This window comes from Thunnus maccoyii, chromosome 2 (genome assembly GCF_910596095.1).
Source record: "Thunnus maccoyii chromosome 2, fThuMac1.1, whole genome shotgun sequence".
In the NCBI taxonomy this organism is placed as follows: Eukaryota; Metazoa; Chordata; class Actinopteri; order Scombriformes; family Scombridae; genus Thunnus; species Thunnus maccoyii.
Genome location: NC_056534.1, coordinates 12,129,659 through 12,149,738, shown reverse-complemented (window position 1 = coordinate 12,149,738; position 20,080 = coordinate 12,129,659). Strand labels below are relative to the sequence as shown.

The following is a 20,080-nucleotide window of genomic DNA, read 5'->3' as shown; positions in this document are numbered from 1 at the left end:
TTTGGGACAAAGACTGCATTTGTGTGCCCTTGATTACCGCCCCAGCCTTTAGATCATGTTTGCCTGGCATGCACAATGTTGAGTACTTGCTTGCAATTAGAAATATGCATTATTTAGTGACAGGGACCCCTTCCCTTTTACTATTTGCCAACATCAAAAGGTGACAACTGATTGCATGTTGAAGTCCACACACGGCAAATCATCAGGGGAAACGACCAAATGCATTTACTGTAGAAATTCACACAAGCACACACACAGTTGCACACACAACAACACAAAATTTGCAGATGCATTCCCTCTGAACATCTAGCCTTGAGGCCCTTTCCCTGTGGCTTATGTAACGAAGTAGCAACAAAAACAAAAGGATGTCTCCAAAGGATTGCAATGGTGTTTTTACATGTTTTAGCATATTTATAAATCATGTCACTGCCAACCATTTTCCTGAGAATACCAAAAATGTTTTGATTTTCAAAAGGATCGTCTTTCCTGCCAAGCAGCTATTTCTTTTCCTTTAAATGTCAGAGCAGGATGAAAATGAAGAGCCTTTTGAACCCTGATTTAAACCATCACACAGAACAGCTTCAATGTGATAGTTACATTTGTCAAAGTTATGTCATTATTCTGAGATAATGCAGTTACTACTCCATTTAATTGTCCAAATTTGTAGTTTCTCGCTCAAGTAAAGGACAAATATGGCAGTGAGCAGTAAACTTTAACCTATGGTTGAAATGGTCCTTTCAGCAACCACCAGGGTGACATTACATTTCTTCTGTATGATTTTTTTAATGTAGTTTTTCTACCATCCCTGTTCCTTGTACTGAAATGAATCAAATCAAATGGCTGCCAGAAAGTTAGAAAGAACGTAAAAAAGTTTTTGAAGTTGTGATATGCTTTGAATGTTTTCAATTATACATACATAGTCTGTAGTAAAACGCCAAAACCTGAAAAATAGTCTGACAGTCCTTCATTTGGCTGATAATTCCAACATGTTTCTGAATGAATAACTTGGCACTCTTTGCACAATTGGTCACACTCTCTTTGTCTTGTTTATTTGGATTAACAATCTGTTCTGCTTCTGTTATCAATGACTCATGTGTCCTTCCTTGTCTCTCTCGTGGGTGTGTGTTTGTGCGTGTTGTGTGTAGGGAACATCTTTGTGGTGAGCCTGGCAGTGGCGGACCTCGTGGTGGCCATCTACCCGTACCCTCTGGTCCTCACCTCCATCTTCCACAATGGGTGGAACCTGGGTTACGTCCACTGCCAGATCAGCGGCTTCCTCATGGGCGTCAGCGTCATCGGCTCCATCTTCAACATCACCGGCATCGCCATCAACCGATACTGTTATATCTGCCACAGCCTCAAGTATGATAAGCTGTACAGTGACAAAAACTCTGTTTGCTATGTGATGTTAATCTGGGCGCTGACAGTAGTGGCCATTGTGCCCAATCTGTTTGTGGGTTCGCTGCAGTACGACCCACGAGTATACTCCTGCACCTTTGAGCAGTCAGCTAGCTCAGCGTACACAATCGCAGTGGTTTTCTTTCACTTTATTTTACCTATAATGATTGTCACCTACTGCTACCTGCGCATCTGGATACTGGTCATACAGGTGAGGAGGCGGGTCAAGCCAGACAATCGTCCCAAGCTGACACCACATGACGTGAGGAACTTTGTCACCATGTTTGTGGTGTTTGTGCTCTTTGCTGTATGCTGGGCGCCACTCAACTTCATCGGTCTAGCGGTTGCGATCAAGCCAGAGGTAGTGGTTCCTCTCATCCCTGAGTGGTTATTCGTGGCCAGCTACTTCATGGCCTATTTCAACAGCTGCCTTAATGCCATTGTATATGGTGTTCTGAACCAGAACTTCCGGCGCGAGTACAAGCGCATTGTAGTATCAGTGTGCACGGCGCGCATCTTCTTCCAGGACAGCTCCAACGACGCAGGGGAGAGGCTCAAGAGTAAACCGTCACCACTCATGACCAACAATAACCAGGTCAAGGTGGACTCTGTCTGAGGAATACTGAGTGGACATGAATGGATATGCTGTGACTGATAATAAAAAAAAATAGAAAAAAAATGCTGAGTGAGAAAAATACCAAATATAAATATAAAACGGCTTCTATCCCCTGAGCTGTCCACAGACTGTCATAAGGTGCTATCTGGCCTCTGAACAATCACAGTAAAACAGGGGTGCATATTATCTTTGTCTTTTATCAAGCACTTTTGTTTGATTCTGCAGTACCTGTAGTACAGTAAATATATGATGTCCGTTTTGTTTTTATGTTTACAGTGATGATAAATGTATCATGCATTATATTAAGTATTTATTTTGTATGAAATGTCATGTAGATATATTAGTAAGATATATCAGGTTCCAGTTAAATGAAGACAAAATTTTACGAGGCCAATAAAAAAGATTTCTACAAAACTTGGTTGAAAATATAAGCAGACGTTTATAAATGAAATTAACCAATTTTAATAACCTCATTTGTGACACTGTAACACTAATTGAGTGCAAGCAATGTGAGTTGCTGCTGTCTTAGTATACCCCGCAATACTATCCCTTTCATTAGGTGGAATATATATTTTAGTAAGAAGGATCTCTCTCTCTCTCTGTCTCTCGCTCTCTCACTCTGTCTATCTCTCTCTCTCTCTATGCCACTCTGTGAGCTCATTATACTGTATGCATGGATATCAGGAATTGTTCATATGCAAAATAAAATCTGATATTGATGGAGGATCTGGCTTTGGTCCTGTGTCCAATTTATTCACAAATGCAAGTTTAATTTTTGTCATTCTTTTTTTAACAATTTGTGTTTTTAATAGTTTGGGCCATCGTTCCTATTGATGATTAATAACATTGTACTCAGCAAAGCAATTACTGAGATCTGACAACGCAGCCACATCACAGAATTCCAAGTGGACAAAAAACATGAGCAGTCAGATAATCAGACAGATAATAAACAAGCCAACTGTTTAACCAGATTATCTAAATCTGTGTATTTGGACGAAAAAACAAAACTGAGCACCACCAAAATGTCTGAAATAAACTCTCATTGCAGAGGTGTGAGCACACAAATATGGCAAGCGTGTTAAGTCAAAGTTGAACAAGGATGTTGGTGTCACAATGTCAACTGAGTCCTAGTTTCATTTTCATCTTCTGTTTACCCTCTTACATGCCATAAACTAACTCTCCTGTCATTCCAGATGCTGCCACACCCACCTGCCCTGTAGTGACCCCTTTTTCCCACCCTCCTGCACATCTGTTTCCACTTCTCCAATCTGCCCAATAGTATATATATATCGGCCCATTACCACTTATTCTTTGCCACATCGTCTTTTGAGTCACCAGCCATTTGCATTTCTGCCTTTTTTCTGCCTGACTGTTTTTGTGTACCTGTTATGACCCCTTGCCTGCCTTTTTGGACTTTTTGCCACTCTGCCTTATTCCTTTGGTCTTATTCATCTGTGCCTGCCTGTTTTTTTTTTTTTTGGTTGTTGTTGTTTATTTGTTTGTTTGTTTTATGTTGTCAAAAATCTTAAAGGTTTTTTGACCATGAATACAGCTGAACCTTTTATCTTACCTGCTCCATCTGGTAGTCATGCTTTTGGATCCTATTCCATTTTAACTGAGCCATTACAGTTAGTCTGTGATAGATGTTTACGTAGGTAATTAGGAAATAATTTTGCTGTTCACCTTCGTTTTCTCTTCAAAATAACTTTGACTAGCCTGGGGGTTTCTTTAAAACCTGTGTGGTCATATCACAACCTGACTTTGTTCTACATTACAAGATGAGTTCATTGATGGTTTGGCTCTGCACATGAGATTTGTTTACAATAAGAAAAATATATAAGATCACCATCAGCCTTATCCTTTAAACTGGTGGGCACAATGTTATTATTACTTATAAAAATGAAACAAATGAGACCCAAGTTGTAAATAACCTGGAATAATCATTTAATCAAAAAATGTTGTCAGTATGTTCTACAAATACCACAAAATGTACACTCAGTTGTCAGTTTATTATGCACACATAGCTAAAGTCAATGCAGTTTTATACAACAACCCTGCAGAGACAGAAAGTATGTACAACATATAAGAAACACCTTTCAGTATCAAATCAACAGCACCACAAACTACAGCCACAAAAATGACTGTAAAACAGTTTCAACAAAAACTGCATGTTGTAACCTTCATGGAAGTAGCATTTATCGCAGGGCCATATTTCAATAGCTATTTTGACTAAACCAGTTTATTTCAGGAGAATACAAGAACACCTTTAATTGATGTTGTTTAGCTGGTCTGCTATTTTTGAGGATCATCTGCAGTGGCTCAGCTACAAATCTGACTCGGTAATGTGATTTTAGCCAAAGTGGAACACAGTCATCCTTAGCTGTAAAACCTCTATAAAAAAAAAAAGCTCTAAAGGACAGATGAATATGATCGGTTATATACTGTATTTCAGGCATTTTCTTTCTGTCATTCATGTATGTGCCAGTCAAACACCGGAGCTATCAGGTTCTGTCTGCAAACAAATTTCAAGGTGAGCATGTACAAAGTGTCAGTAGGCACCAGTGTTCTTCATAATATGAAGGACTCTGCAGTGCAAATGGACTGTATAACCTAATGTACATCTGCGTTTGCATGTGTGTTGCATAGCGTGCGTGGGCAACCCGGTTAGTGGAGCACAGACAAAGGCATCATGCATCACAGAGGAGAACGGCTCAACTATGCATTTGAAATCCACTTGGCTTACGTAACGGCCACTGACCATCATCCTCAAAGCAAGAGCTGAAAGAGCCAGCTCCCAGCGGACTCCCTGCCCCCTTCTCTTTCCGTTTAATCCCAAGAGCTGTGTGTGGTAGGAAAGGACTGAATGGGTTGGGGATGAGCAAATGTAAAAATCCCAGGGATTTACACTGCCCTCAAACAGAGTTATACAGTAATCTGGGCCCAAAGATTTTTATAGCCCAGGATGTACAACAAATTTGAGGAGAAAAGTCAGGTGTTACAAGACCAATGGCACTAATTTAGGTCTATCCTTTGTTTCTGATTCAACACCAAGAATATAAAATAGAATATGTCCTTCACCATGACCAGGTCATGACCAGCAGAGCAAAGCACACCCATGTCAGCCTCAGTGCGGTTCTGTGTAAACTTTGACAGAAAAGATCTCAATTTCTTAAAAATTGCTATTGTTGGCAGAGGAATATTCATACAGTGAACACATATATCTATTCTGTTTCTCCCCTGGAGCGGTATTCCATTAAACTATACAAAAATAAATGAACTGCGCATTAAAGGGTCAGTTCACCCAAAACCCAAAGCATATGTTCTATTATGTCTATACAACTGTGGCAGTCATACTATGAAAAAATATAACTTCTTAAAGAAAACAGTCCACAGCAAGGTCTGAGTAACTGTGACAGAGTGTATGGAAATGCATGTTGCTGTTGAGTTAAAAAATTTTTTTTTAAAAGTTTCACTGCTTGGAGTACCACAGACACACTGCAATTCAGCTCTATTACTGTGGGATGATAAGTCTCAGTTGTCATGACTACATACTACTGGGGGTAAGTGTTTTGACCTTGGAAACACAACAGTAAAAAAATATCTTGACAAAATCAGATTTGATGTAACTCCCCAGTCTAAACCTCTGGAAAAGCTTAAATATTGGGTTCAAAATTGTTTTTCTTCCCTTCTTCATTCTTTCTTTTTTCTATTTTTTGTCTCCTTTTTCAAATTTAGCAACTGTTAGATAGTTTTTTGTAATATATTTTTTTCACTTACTTTCAGGAAACTGACTAATGTTCTTTGAATAACTTGTGAGATATAAGATGTAAAGACTCCTTGAAGTGGAAATTGTTCCACCTTCTTATCTCACTTAAGGTCAAATTTGATTTTTCATCTTATTTGGACCATTTTTTATCTTTCTGGATCATAACTGCCTGTAATTGTTTCTGTCTTAACTTTAAGGACTTTAAAGGCAAAAAGAAAGAAAAGAGAAAACTAAATAAATCCAAATTTGTTTTTTAGCAGCACATCTAGAAAATCTCATGCATATTGCATATTTAGTAAATAATGATTTGTTTGTTTGTTTGTTGCTGGTAAAGATGGCTGTGGTATTCTGTAGCTGTGACATTGTGATAGATATTCTATAAAGAAACCAGCTATGATCTTGCCTGGAAGGTGCCACTCCCTATTTGATTTTTTTCGGTCTCACTGAAAGATGACTAAAATTGCTAAGATACTGGATAATGCAACTCAGTCCTCCCATTTTTCTCTCACAGACATATAATCCACAGGTGGATCAGTGCTGCCACCTGGGCCCCTGAAAGCTCCCCAGAGCTGTAGAGGCCTGATACAGGAAAACACTGCACTCCATAGTCTGAGAAAGACACGGCAGAGAAGTGTTCATAATGATCTCACCAGCAGCCAAGTTACATAGAATCAGATGACAAAAGCATGTGTTGAAAATGGAGGGGGGGGGGGGGGACAGAAGCAACCTAGTTGTGCTCCAACTACAGTGACACTATACAAAAGTGTAACAACAGTTCTACAAACTATCACTGACTGTAATTTTCATACTACACTTCCACAAAGCCATCAATCCTCTACATTTGTGCTAAATTACATGAGCTCTTTTCAAAATGTTCAGCAGCATGACAATGAGCCACTCGTCAGAAGTGTGTCTTTATTGTAAAATTACAAGAAACCATTTTCATTTTTTACATTTTTTTTCCCTGCAACCGTACATTTATTACATTCTATCCACTAAGAGTGGCAGCCTCGCCTCCCGCCTCAGTCAGTCATTTTCTCTCGCAGGTTTTTGTCTGGCTTTCTCCAGCTTTCATCCAATAATGGAAGTTGTTTTCACATGCCTTTTACCACATTTCCCAGTAGAGCATGTCAGCTCTGGTTTCTGCCCAACCACACAAGAATGATATGGACCTCTTCAGAGTGGAGAGAAAAAAGGGGGTGAGTAGAGAGAAATATACAGACAGAAAAGAAAGGATGCTCTTATTTTCCATCATTAAAAAGAAATCAGAATCTGTAGGATAAACAGGACAAAAGCTTTTCAGTTTCTTTTAACCATTCAAACAAAAAACAAGCATTGTGCACCACTTTCATGTATGTTTTCCATAATGGATATATCTGTGACCACTCTGTGGCACTAAAGAGAGAAGAGAAGAGATACATTTCAGCACATGGCTTTCATTCAAAAACATCAGCAAACATTGCAAAGTTATCTTTCACATTTAGTTTTTCCTCCCCCAAATATCTAGTTGACAGGTATGTTATGACAGCTTTACAAAATATTCAAAATCTGGTTTAACCTGCACTTGAAATGTGGCTGTCAAAAGTAATCTTGTAACAAAATAATCTACTTCATTCAAACCAGTCTTGTTTGTGATCTCAGGTACAATACAGACCTCCTGGTTTTGAGACCAACCTCACAGGGTGTTCGTTCAAAGTGGCTTGGCAAGGAGAGTCCTCGAGGAATGGTTCTTGGACCCTTTCTCTTCTCAATAGACACATGGCTTCTAACATTGCTATGCTGATGATATGCAGATGATACGCAGCTCTATCTGTTCTTTCCGCTAGATTACTCCATTATCTTGGTGCAGATCTCAATCTGTCTCACTAATATAATATCTCATGTCACTTCACACTATAAAACATCATAAAGATTAAGTCTTACCTGATGGAGTGTGCTACTAAACTCCTTGTACAAGCACTGGTCATCTTATGCCTTGACCACTATAATACCCCTCTGTCAGGGATGCCAGCATGCATGATAAAATCTCTGCAAATGCTCCAAATATCTCACATCTCTTCTGCAGTTTAGGAAAATTCACTGCTTTACTAAATCTCAGAGTGCCTTGTTCTTTCTTTAAAAGTTATACTCCACTCAGATGGAATAGACTGCAACAGTGTAGATCTTACAGCTTGTTTGTTTTTATACCTTATTGTTGCATTCAAATGTATTTACTGCTGGTTTATTCCTGTTCGTATCTATTTATTCCCTATCTCTTTATTTGTAATCTAAATTTGAATGGTTGTCTTAATGTTTGTTATTGCTTGTGATATTTTTGTTTGTATTGTCCATGCAAAAGAGAGTGCTCTCATTGGACCACCCCATAAAAATAAAGGTTGGATGGCTGGATGGATGAATGAATGAATGAATGAATGAATGAATGAATGAATGAATGAATGAATGAAAAATACAGTGGTGCATCTGGTTGTCAATCAGAAAAATACAGCACATCCCTCTGTTTTTCTCATCTCTCCACATGGTCTCTGTCACAGCTCGTATTAAGTTCTTGAATCTTTAAAGTGGCTACTAGCACGACAACCACCTTCATTAAATCCCTCATTCATGTTAATTGTTCTTTTCATTTGTTACAATCAGCCAATCAATGATTACTTGTCCTACCAGACAGAGAATCTTAATCCAAACTCTTCTCCTTGGTCCCTCAGTGGTCAAGGTTGAGGTTATCCAATTCTGTCTTCAAAAATGTCTTGAAGGAAGCCACAGGAAGTGAGTATGCGAGTATACTGTGAAGATAACTTGTGGCCAAAGAGTGTATTTTACATTTGGTAATGCATAAAATCTACTTAAAACTTTTGAGGGCAGGTGATTTTACAGGATCTGAAGAACTCTTGATGATTGACGTTAGAGAAAAATTAAAAAATAATTAAAATGAATAAAACAATTAAAATGAAAATGTAGCACTCATATTTGTTTCAGTGGTTTCCACTGTGAGGCTATTTCACTGGCACAAAGAACAACAATATTCTTATGTGGGAGGACACTCCTCAATGCTGCTCCAAAGCTCGCTGGGCCATTTGGGGCATCAAAATAAACAACAGAACATGACATTAATTATTTTGGTGTTTGTGTGTGTCTATGTGAGTATGTTTGTGAGTCTGTATGTGTGAATGTGCGTTTGTTGGTGCATGTAGACAAAACTTTGATCTGCTGAAGTTGGGGAGTGAGTAATAGGGTGAAACAGCTACAGAATGGATAGACAGCAATGCCACACACACATACATTCGAATCGTTGGGATGGGAATGAGACATGGTTTGAATGTCTCACAGTGGCTGACTGCTCTTTCTGTACAGGATGATGTTCCTTGTACTGTGATTCATGGACCTAAGTCACGGACATAGGTTTCATTTCACACTGTTGGAGCGGTCCACACACACCCCCGCCACTACCAGCAGAACAGATTGAACACATACAAATAGGCTATTTTTACCTTCATGCTGTCTGCATAGTGTAATAGTTGTAAGTTTCATGGGCTGAGCAAAAACACATCAAATGGAGTACACTTATACAGGTACATTGAGGAGTATACCCTGTAAACACTTTTGATCATGACATGTCTCTGCTGCCAACCTCATCACTGCCATAGGGTCTACAATAAATGACACAAATGAGGTTTCCTTTCCAATACAGTGATTGGATGATTGTTTGAAATGATTTTGTTTTTTTAAGTCTAATTAAAATAGCTGTTAATTTCATTTTTAAAAGTCAAAAACGCTGTCTTTATTGAACTCTTCTTGATTTATGGAAATCAATACAATTCTTCCAAAATACAAAAAGGTTAAATTATAGACTAATTTTAGATAATAATTCAATTCAATTATTATTAGTTAGTTATTTATATAGTGCCAAATCACAACAGAAGTTATTTCGAGGCACCTTTCACATAGAGCATGTCTATACTGTACTCTTTATTTTACAAAGACCCAACATTCCCCCATGAGCAACTTGAAGACAGCAGCAAGGAAAAACTCCCCTCTAACGGGAAGAAACCTCAAGCCAAGGTAGTAACATGCATTAATGGTACATGAATGCTTAAAGATGGATTGGGGGAGGAGGAGAGAGGAGCTCAGTGCATCATGGGAAGTCCCCCGGCAGTCTAGGCCTATAGCAGTATAACTAAGGGCTGGTCCAAGGCAAGTTTGGACGGCCCTAGCTATAAACTTTATCAACAAGGAAAGTTTTAGGCCTACTCTTAAACACAGAGAGGGTGTCTGCCCTCTTGACCGAAACTGGAAGATGGTTCCACAGGAGAGGAGCCTGATAGTTGAAGGCTCTGCATTCTGGGAGTGAAATGTTCTAGTGGGATAATAGGGTACTATTAGCTCTTTAAGATATGACGGTGCCTGAACATTAAGGGCTTTGTAGGTGAGGAAAGGGTTTTAAATTATATTCTGGATTTTACAGAGGCCAGTGCAGAGAAGCTAAAATGGGAAAAATATGATCTTTTTTCCTAGCTTCTGTCAGTACACATGCAGCTACATTCTGGACCAGCTGGAGAGTCTTTAGAGACTTGTTGGGGCAGCTTGATAATAAGGAATTACAATAATCCAGCCTAGAAGTAACAAATGCGTGGACTATTTTTTCTGCATCTTTTTGATACAGGATGTGCCTGATTTTTACAAAAAGGTAGTCCTTGAAATTTGTTTTACGTGGGAGTTGAAGGACATATCCTGATCAAAGATAACTCCCAGATTCCTTACGGTGGTGCTGGAGGCCAGGGCAATGCCATCTAGAGTAGCTATACCATTAGATAATGTGTTTCAAAGGTTTTTAGGGCCAAGCACAATAACTTTTTGTTTGACTTTAGTAGCAGAAAATTTCAGGTCACGCAGGTCTTTATGTCCCTGAGGCATGCTTGGAGTTTAGTTAACTGATTGGTTTCATCTAGCCTCATTGATAAACATAATTGGGTATCATTTGCATAACAATGAAAGTTTATGGAGTGTTTCTGAATAATATTACCTAAAGGAAGCATATATAAGGTGATAAGTATTGGTCCAAGCACAAAACCTTGCAGAACGTGCATGGAGGATTCATCATTAACATGTACAAACTGAAAAAGATCTGATAAATAGGATTTACACCAGCTTAATGCAGATCCTTTAATGCCAATTAAATGCTCCAGTCTCTGTAATAGGATATGATGGTCAATGGTGTCAAATGCAGCACTGAGATCTAACAAGACAAGTACAGAGAGAAGTCCTTTGTCCGATGCAATTAGGAGGTCATTTGTAACTTTCACCAGTGCTGTCTCTGTGCTATGATGTCCTCTAAATCCTGACTGAAAGTCCTCAAATAACCTATTGTTATGTAGAAAGACACACAACTGATTGGCGACCGCTTTCTCAAGGACCTTAGAGAGAAATAGAAGATTAGATATAGGTCTATAGTTGGCTAAAATGCCTGAATCAAGAGAAGGCTTTTTAAGAAAAGGTTTATTTTCCAGCTACTTTAAAGGACTGTAGTACATGGTCTGTTATTAAAGACAGATTGATCATATCTAGAAAAGAAGTGCTAACTAATGGTAATACTTCCTTAAGCAGCCTAGTTGGTATGGGGTCTAAGAGACAGGTTGATGGTTTAGATGAAGAAATTGCTGATGTTAATTCAGGAAGGTCAATTGGAGAAAAACAGTCTAAATCTATATGATATTTTACAGCTGTTTCTAAGGCTTCTTGTATTTGGGGATAAATGGGTGCCTGTTGAGGGTAGGAGGTGATGAATTTTGTCTCTAATAGTTAGAATTTTATCATTAAAGAAGCTCATGAAGTTGTTACTACTGAGAGCTATAGGATCAACAGAGTTATGACTCTTTGTAAGCCTAGCCAAAGTGCTGATTACATTACCGCCAATGTGAATAACAGTTTTACCATATTTACGTGTATCCTTAGCCAGCAGTTTTAAATTTGATTCAATGTCGCCCACTAGCCCCAGGAATACATTTAACTAGGCTGCCGGTGTTGCTAACTTCACATTTCTCACTATGGAGTTGCCAATGATCAGAGTTTTCTCAGCGGATGTGTCACTGATTGGCAAGAACCTGTGAGAAACATGAACTTCTTGGTGGTGAACTGTGAACCTCTGCTTAAGGCTACACTTCCTTTGGACAGTCACCCAGCCACCCTGGCTTCTTAGCTGCTCAGGAACTACCAGGGGTGTAGGAGCTATGCTAGGTTGGCCTGCACCGGCTACTGGGGGCTGGCTAACTACAGTAGCTAACGATTGGTTTTCCATGGTGTGGAGCTGCGCTTCAGGTTCACCAAGCCTCGACTCTAACACTGCAAATAAACTACATTTATTACATGTACCATTATCATGGAGGAGGCATAGGAATAGCTAAACATATGACACATCGAGCAAGAGAACAGGAGAGCGAGAGAGAGAGAGAGAAGCACTGTGAAACAACTGTGGGATTAGTGAGAAAAGTTGCTAAAAGAAGGAAAGAGCTTTAAGCGCTTGAGCAGAACCAGCGTAAGTTTAAATGTACAGCAGGTAATTATCCGCAGTAATGAAGAGTATGGCAAAATTAACCAAGTTGAGAGCAGCAAAAACGCTATCTGTAACACAGTTGGCAACTGATGAAATTAGGATTTTATGGATTCTCATTTAAGACAACAATTACTTGTCCTACCAGGCAGAAAATATTAATCCAAACTCTTCTCCTTGGTCCCTCAATGGTCAAGGTTGAGGTTATCCAATTCTGTCTTCAAAAATGTCTTGAAGGAAGCCACAGGAAGTGAGTATGTGAGTATACTGTGAAGATAATGTGTGGCCATTTTACATTTGGTAATGCACAAAATCTTGATGATTGATGTTAGAAAAAAAAATTATTAAAAACTGTAGCACTCATATTTGTTTCAATGGTTTCCACTGTTGTGATGCTATTTCATGGGCACAAAGAACAACATTATTCTCATGTGTGGGAGAGCACTCCTCCAAAGCTTGTTGGGCCATTTTGGGTACCAAAATAAACAACAGAACATGAGATTAATTGTTTGTTTGTGTGTATCTGCATGAGTGTGTTTGTGAGTCTGTATGTGTGAATGTGTGCTTATGTTTGTTGGTGCATGTAGACATAACTTTGATCTGCTGAAGTTGGGGAGTGAGCAAAAAGGGTGAGGCATCTACATGGATAAACAGCAATGCCGCACACACACACACACACACACACACACACACACACGTGTTTCAGAGGACATTACATTGACTTATGTTAATTACCTGGAGACTTACTCTAACCTTAACCATGACCACCACACGCCTAACCCTAATCCTTACCCTAACCTTAACATAACCCTAAACTAACCTTAACTTTAAACCAATTCTTCACCCTAAAATTAATGATTTACGTTAAGGGGACTTGCTTTTTGTCCCCATGAGGGAGGCGAATCCCCACAACATGACTGTGTAAACAGATTTACGTTCCCACAATGTGAGGGATACCTAGACCACACACACACACACACACACACACATTCAAATTGTAGGGATGGGAATGAGACATGGTTTGAATGTCTCACAGTGGCTGACTGCTCTTTCCGTGCAGGATGATGTTCCTTGTACTGTGATTCATGGACCTGCAGTCATTGACATGGGTTTAATTTCACACTGTTGGAGCGGTCCACACACACACCCCTGCCACTACCAGCAGAACAGATTGAACACATACAAATAGGCTATTTTTACCTTCATGCTGTCTGCATACTGTAATAGCTGTAAGAAGTTCCATGGACCGAGCAAAAACACATCAAGTGGAGTACAGTGACACAGTTACATTGAGGAGTATACCCTATAAACACTTTTCATCATGACATGTCTCTGCTGCCAACCTTGTCACTGCAATAGGGTCCACAATAAATGACACAAATGAGGATTCCTTTCACATACAGTGATTGGACAATTGTTTGAAATGATTTTGTTTTTTTTAAATCAAATTAAAATAGCTGTTGACTTCATTTTTAAAAATCCATAGTGCTGTCTTTATTGGACTCTTCTTGATGTATGGATTTCAATACAATTCTTCCAAGACACAAAAGGGTTAAATTAAAGACTAATTTTAGATTAGATAATAATGCCTTAGAGTTACATAAACAAGCAGAAAAAAAGTTATTGTTAATGGAGTTATATGACAATGTTTTCCAGCACAATAACAAACAGGTTGTTTTTCTCCAAATGCTGCCTCTGGTACATTTTCATTTTAGCACTGATGAAACTAAGAGTTTATGGATTCTCATTTAAGACAAAGCTTATGATCTAATATTTATGTAAATGCATTGATGCCACCACATTAAAAAACCGCTCTTCTGTTTTTCATGACTTTTTTATGTGGACAGAGAACAGATAGATACTTTCATGTCAACAGAAACTTTCATGTTATTAGGCTACAGTGCCTTATGGACATCATATAAATTGACAATGCTTTATTGGTTTAGTTTAGTGATGTTTACCAAGACAATATGGTTTATGTGTCAGCAGAAGTGCCATTAAAGCCATATAATGACAGCTTTGTGAATGTGAACAAAGATATGCTGATAAAGTGGCCATGTGTATGCTCTTGAGCATACAATATAATGCCATACTATATAATTTGTGGCACAAATGTAACAATTCTTTGCAAACTGACCTTGCACCTCATCCAGTAAATGGATAATGTGCATTTTGAGCACAAGACTGCGTTTTGACATTTACATCAAGTATGTCCCTTTAATTAATCATGTAGTTATGACTAACATTTGAGCAGGCATCGCCAATTTTATTCATTTTATTTAATCATGAAAAGTCTGAGTTAAAGACAGCTTGAGGAAGATAACACAAAAGGCATCAGGACATTAGGAAGGTCAGAATTAAATTCTGAACTAAAACTGGAAATTGCAAGTGAAGTTTCTAGTAATTATCATGTAAAAGAGCACACACTAAAATTAACTTAAGATCACACCTTAATTACAAAATAATTACCTGTAACTTTAAATCTTTAATTAATTAATCTTCAATTTAAACTACCTAACAATATGGACAACAATGGATTAAATGAGCACACATAATGTGAAAGATATCGCTTGTAGTGGCAAACCCACACAGAATTATCACCCAACTCTGCATTTTCCTCAGCTTCAAGGAGCATTTTAGCATCTTTCAGTTCACTGTTTTAGTTTGATGGCCCACAACTTCAATGTTCTGAGTCACTCTCACTGCTCTCATCAACCTCATTTTCAGCCACAGCAGGTAGCTGCTTTCAATGAAAAAGCTCTGATAAAACCACTACACATTGCCTGCCCAGCACCAAATAGCAGGTGAACACAGTGAAGCATTTGGCCACTAAAAAGCCAGAAATTTCCCCTCATGAGTTGGTGAAGACCAAACCAGAGCTAAAGGTAATGTCAATATTTGACTTAAATTGTCCCAAAACACAACTCTAAATGAATGCTAATACTGGATATGTAATAATGGTTTGTTTCTTTGTTTGCTAATTGTTTGCTAACATGTTCACCAACATGACTTTATACAGTGATAATTTTTCAGTGTTATGTTAACAGAGTGTCCTGCTGCCCTCAATTGGCCAAATTAATAAAAGAAAATAATATTAATATATATATTATTATTATTATTATCATCACTATTATTATTATTATTATTATGATTAATGTCATTATGACATTAATGTTAGGATTTGAAAAGGAGAAACAACAAAAAACAAACAAACCATCAAAAATCACCAATAGAAACTTCACTACAAACTTCATATCCATATATATATACCTGAAACTTTTATTGCCCTCTATCAGGTCATCATGTGCATTTGTCACCAACTTTTGGGGAATGGTCAGAGTGTTGAAATGCAATGGGACAGTCAAAACTGATTCATGTGCCTATTAGCTCAGAGGCAGAGTTGGCCTAAAAAAATGTTCAAACTGAATTGTACCTAAGGCCTGTTTCGTAAAGCCATAATAATAAAGTGCTTGGTCAGTTTAAAACCTGAGGTGTCTAAAAACTGGAACACTGTCTGAAGAAAACAACAACAATGACAACAACAACAACAACAACAACAAACTATTCCTGGTAAGATAGCTTTTATTCAGAAAAGTTTTCTGGCTAACTCAGAGTCCCATCTCTCACTGTCCAATTTATTCCCTATGTGCTGAACAATCTGACTGAGGCACATATTTCATGTCATTTAATTAATCAGACTGATTAATTATAGCCATATTTTACATTATAAAATGTCATCAAAGGACAATTACACGTGATGCTTGCTGATGACTTTTATGGGCAGTTCCCTCAAGCAGGATTACTCAAAATGTGCATGAAGCCTGCGAGACAGCTCTCAGACGCTTGTCGGTTTCACAGAGGAACATTTTGCTGCCATTCTCTTATCAGGATTCCAAGTCTGAGTCTATGAGGGTGGATTATGTGACAGACCATTGTCTGTGTTATCTCAGACAGCAGGACATCCTTGTTATCTCAAAAGATTATGACGTCAATGTGACATACTTTTATGACAAAACAGCATAAAATACACACAATTACGGATCAATGATAGACAGTGTCACTCAGATGACACTCTCTTTAACTCTCATTTGATTTCATTATGACACCGTATGAGCTTTAGTGACTTTTAAAAGTTCAGACTGAGAAATATTGTATGCAGAAAAAGAGAGGTAGATCAGATAGGGGAAAAAATACTTTGAGAGGTAAGATAGGTTTAAAGTAGGTGCGTAGGAGGAGTTGACATTAAGTTAACATAATCTCCTATATTAGTATGAGTGTGTGCAATACTGTGTGTGAGCACTGAGTTATTTCATCAGATGATACTGCCAGGAAAAGGCACGATGATGACTCATATTTGAGCTGGGTTTTAGCTATCTCTCAGACAATACTGTCATTTTCTGTCTCACCCTCATCCTTTTTATTACTTTGAGATTGTCTGTGCAGTACATGTGGACACTGTTTCATTAGACATCCAGTCTACTTGTGTGCACATGTTTTGTAATGAAGAACAATGCAGCCCCTGTTAATGTTGCCAGGAGAGTGTGAAGTTGATATCCTAATAGAATGAGGTGAGATGTCTGCGCCCTAATTAGCATGATGCTACTTTTACTTTCTGACATAATTAGATTTTATTTAAATATCACTTTGCAGGTGATGTCAGTATCTGCCATGAAACTCTGACCCATGTGTTCAGCTCTCTCTCTCTCTCACACACACACACACCAAAGCCTCAGTGGTACTATCTAGGGCCCAAGGAAACCTCTAGTTTGCTGTAGGTTAGACCTCTAATTAGTTGTTCTGTCCTCATTTGGGACACATGGGAATTATTTTATAGATTTCTACAACAGTTAACATGATTTCCTGAAGACTGACTTCACTTTTTATAACTCTTTATACGGTTAGCACAAGAACAGTCTGATTCATGTGGGCTAAACTGTGAATAATTTTATTTTCTTTGGCATGTGTGTCATAAACAGCAATTTTCTCTCATGGCAACTAGGTACATATTTGTTCCAAAATATCTCTGGCTGCACTGATTCAGTCAAGAAAAGGTCAGCAAATATTGGGCCAAACCAGAGCTAGAACACAAGTTATTAGTGGGCCCATGAAGGTTATAAACAACACCAAATATTGGACTAGAACACGGATAAAACACCAGGATATATCAGTTCAAAGTAGGGCTACAGCACTGGGGAATGATGGACCAAACCAGGACTAAAACAGTAGTGATAATTGGAGATAACTTGGGCTAAAACAGCAGTGTATTTTAAACCAAGCTTGGGCTATAATGACCTGGAATTAGACATGTTGTCAGATTTTTGGAATTATGTCTCTTTTAGTGGGACTAATCCTGTGTACATGCTGTTCAGTGGGTCTTTGGCCAGCTGTATCAATGTGGTGATGCAGAACTGATGTCTGACTTTTTTATGAAAATAAATAAATAAATAAAAATAAATTTTAAAAAAGTTGTCCTCAATCAACTGAATGACAAACAAAGTTGACAGACATCAGCAGGCGGCATATATGTGACATTACCCTCTACCTTATTGGAAATGAAACCAGACATTGTTTTGTAGTTTACTACTTTTTTTTTGTCAATTTCACTGCTAAACTCTTTTCAGCACTGGAGAGAGACGAGCAGACTAAGAGGAGAATCTTCAAAAAATTTCACCTTAATGAATCCATATACATCTAGGCATCCACCACACTTCCTTTCATTATATCCTGGATTACAAGCAATGGTGGTCATTTTAGAAATACTACTACAACCACAATATTGTAGGTCTTAAAGAAAGGATATTTTGCTTCAAATACTGCACTGTATATTCTGTGCCTTGTAATATCCAAATAAAAGTAATATTTCCTTGAGTGTTCCTGATTTGATTACATTTAAATTGAACAAGTAGTCAGAATGCAACAGTATATGATTTGGGTACATATTCACAAGTCATCTTGGACATTTCAAGTTATTATTTGTGAGTATACACCAATCAAGCACATGTAAGCCAAAAGTTGTCTCAAAATGTCATCACTTGTACATTCTGTTTTACGATTGAACTATGAAAGAGCTTCATGTCTGCAGACCCCTCTATAATGTGTGTAATTCTAAAAAATGTTTGTATTCTACCACCTTTAAAGTGGGAAAATCCTATACTGTGGTACTGAGTTAGTCCTATAGGATGCTATAAATTCTGTATGAAAATATAAACATCATTCAAAATAAAAAAAAAACATCCATATCATGGTAAAGTTTTGTTTTCCTTAGTAAAACACAGTTTTTTGAACACATTTGAAACCACCCTAACATCAGTGACGCAAATGCCCCGAGCTGTGAATGTACGAACAGCACGGTAGTCTAGATGTCTATGGCTTTAACCGCTCATTGCATTATTTACATTGAAGTGCAGTCATATTTCATTTAATGTTGGCAGCTATTTTTAGAACTCTGACAGAAGTGTAGGCACGAAAGGTTATCTGGGTCACATGTAATTCCAAGTGTGTGTGTGTGTGTGTGTGTGTGTGTGTGCCACTGTTTGTGTGAGGTTTGTGAGAAAAGCTAAACTGTTTTTCCAACTTACAATTGTAAATCTTAATTCAGGACAGTTAGAAGCCCAGACACTCAGTCTCACCTCAAATTTCTAGTCAGAAAAACATGAAGTAATCGACAGACTAGAGAGCAAACAAAAAGTGCCTTTTTTTTGTCACTGAAGTTCTGACAACACTGTCAGTGTCAAGTGAATTTGCTGAGATGAATTAATGTTTGTAGCCCTCATGGGTAATACACTAAATCATGTCAGGACCAGCAGGTTCCTTTGAAAATGCAGAGTCAGGAGTTTCCCTACCTTCCATATGTGCTTGGGCTGTGTCCCAGTTCAGAGGCTAGATCTTCATGGGTCCCCAGTTCTAGACCAAATACATCATAGCAGGTGGAAAAGGTTCCTCCAAATGCAGCCTTTATACAACTGGTGTGTCCTTTGCAGTCATCAGTCTCCCATTACTCATTGCACACATGTCCACATTGCATTTAGCAGCTATTTGCATTCTGGTGGTCATTAGTGAATGATAAATAGGAAAAAGCCACCACAGGGTATAAACACTGAAAGTCAGAAGTCATGTTTTATTTCAGTGTCTTTGTATTCTGTGTTGTTCTATCAAATGCGTCTGAAGTGTAAATTCAGCTGAGTGCGGTGAGGCCTTGCTGCCTGGATAGGTTTTGTTGGTTGGGTGCACCCAGGAGTATGTTTATGTGGCGGTTGGTTGGAGCTGACACTGTCTTACCACAGTGCAAATCAATGAATGAGGTAGTACAGTTGCTCTGACTAAACAGGTCAGTGATCATCAACTGAGAGGTTCACAGATTCAAATAAGGACCATAAAGGGTATAAATAACACACATGAAATAGAAGTGAATACTTCTTTAGTTACCAACCCTTCCAATGCACAACTTTTCACAAAATAAACATCAGTTATAGTTGGTTTTAGGGGACTTTATCCTACTTATAATCAAAGTCATTGATGCCTTTTCAGTCTCTCCGTGCCAATCCATGATACAATATGTTAAATGGTGTGCATAGCCTTGATTAGCTCATTTGCTGGATATCTATAGAATGTAGCAGCTGCTGCTCTGAAAAAATATGCCTCTATACTTAAATGACTGGCTGGTCTAAATGAACTCCATAATTCATTACTTATTTGCTTGTTTCACTTTGTTAAAAGAAACTAGATATATATAAACACTATCAATGCAATTCTAAGTGGC

At 38.2% G+C, this 20,080-nt stretch overlaps 1 protein-coding gene across 1 annotated transcript in view; it reads left to right on the top strand.

The window, feature by feature from the left end:
- mtnr1aa (melatonin receptor 1A a) overlaps window positions 1-2,738 on the top strand; it is a 35,296-nt gene extending 32,558 nt beyond the window's left edge. Inside the window, exon 2 of the mRNA XM_042431820.1 lies at window positions 1,146-2,738. Within this exon, the coding sequence (XP_042287754.1) occupies window positions 1,146-2,014 (869 nt within the window). The 3' untranslated portion in view covers window positions 2,015-2,738. The remainder of the gene's footprint in view (window positions 1-1,145) is intronic.
- Window positions 2,739-20,080: the final 17,342 nt, after the last annotated feature.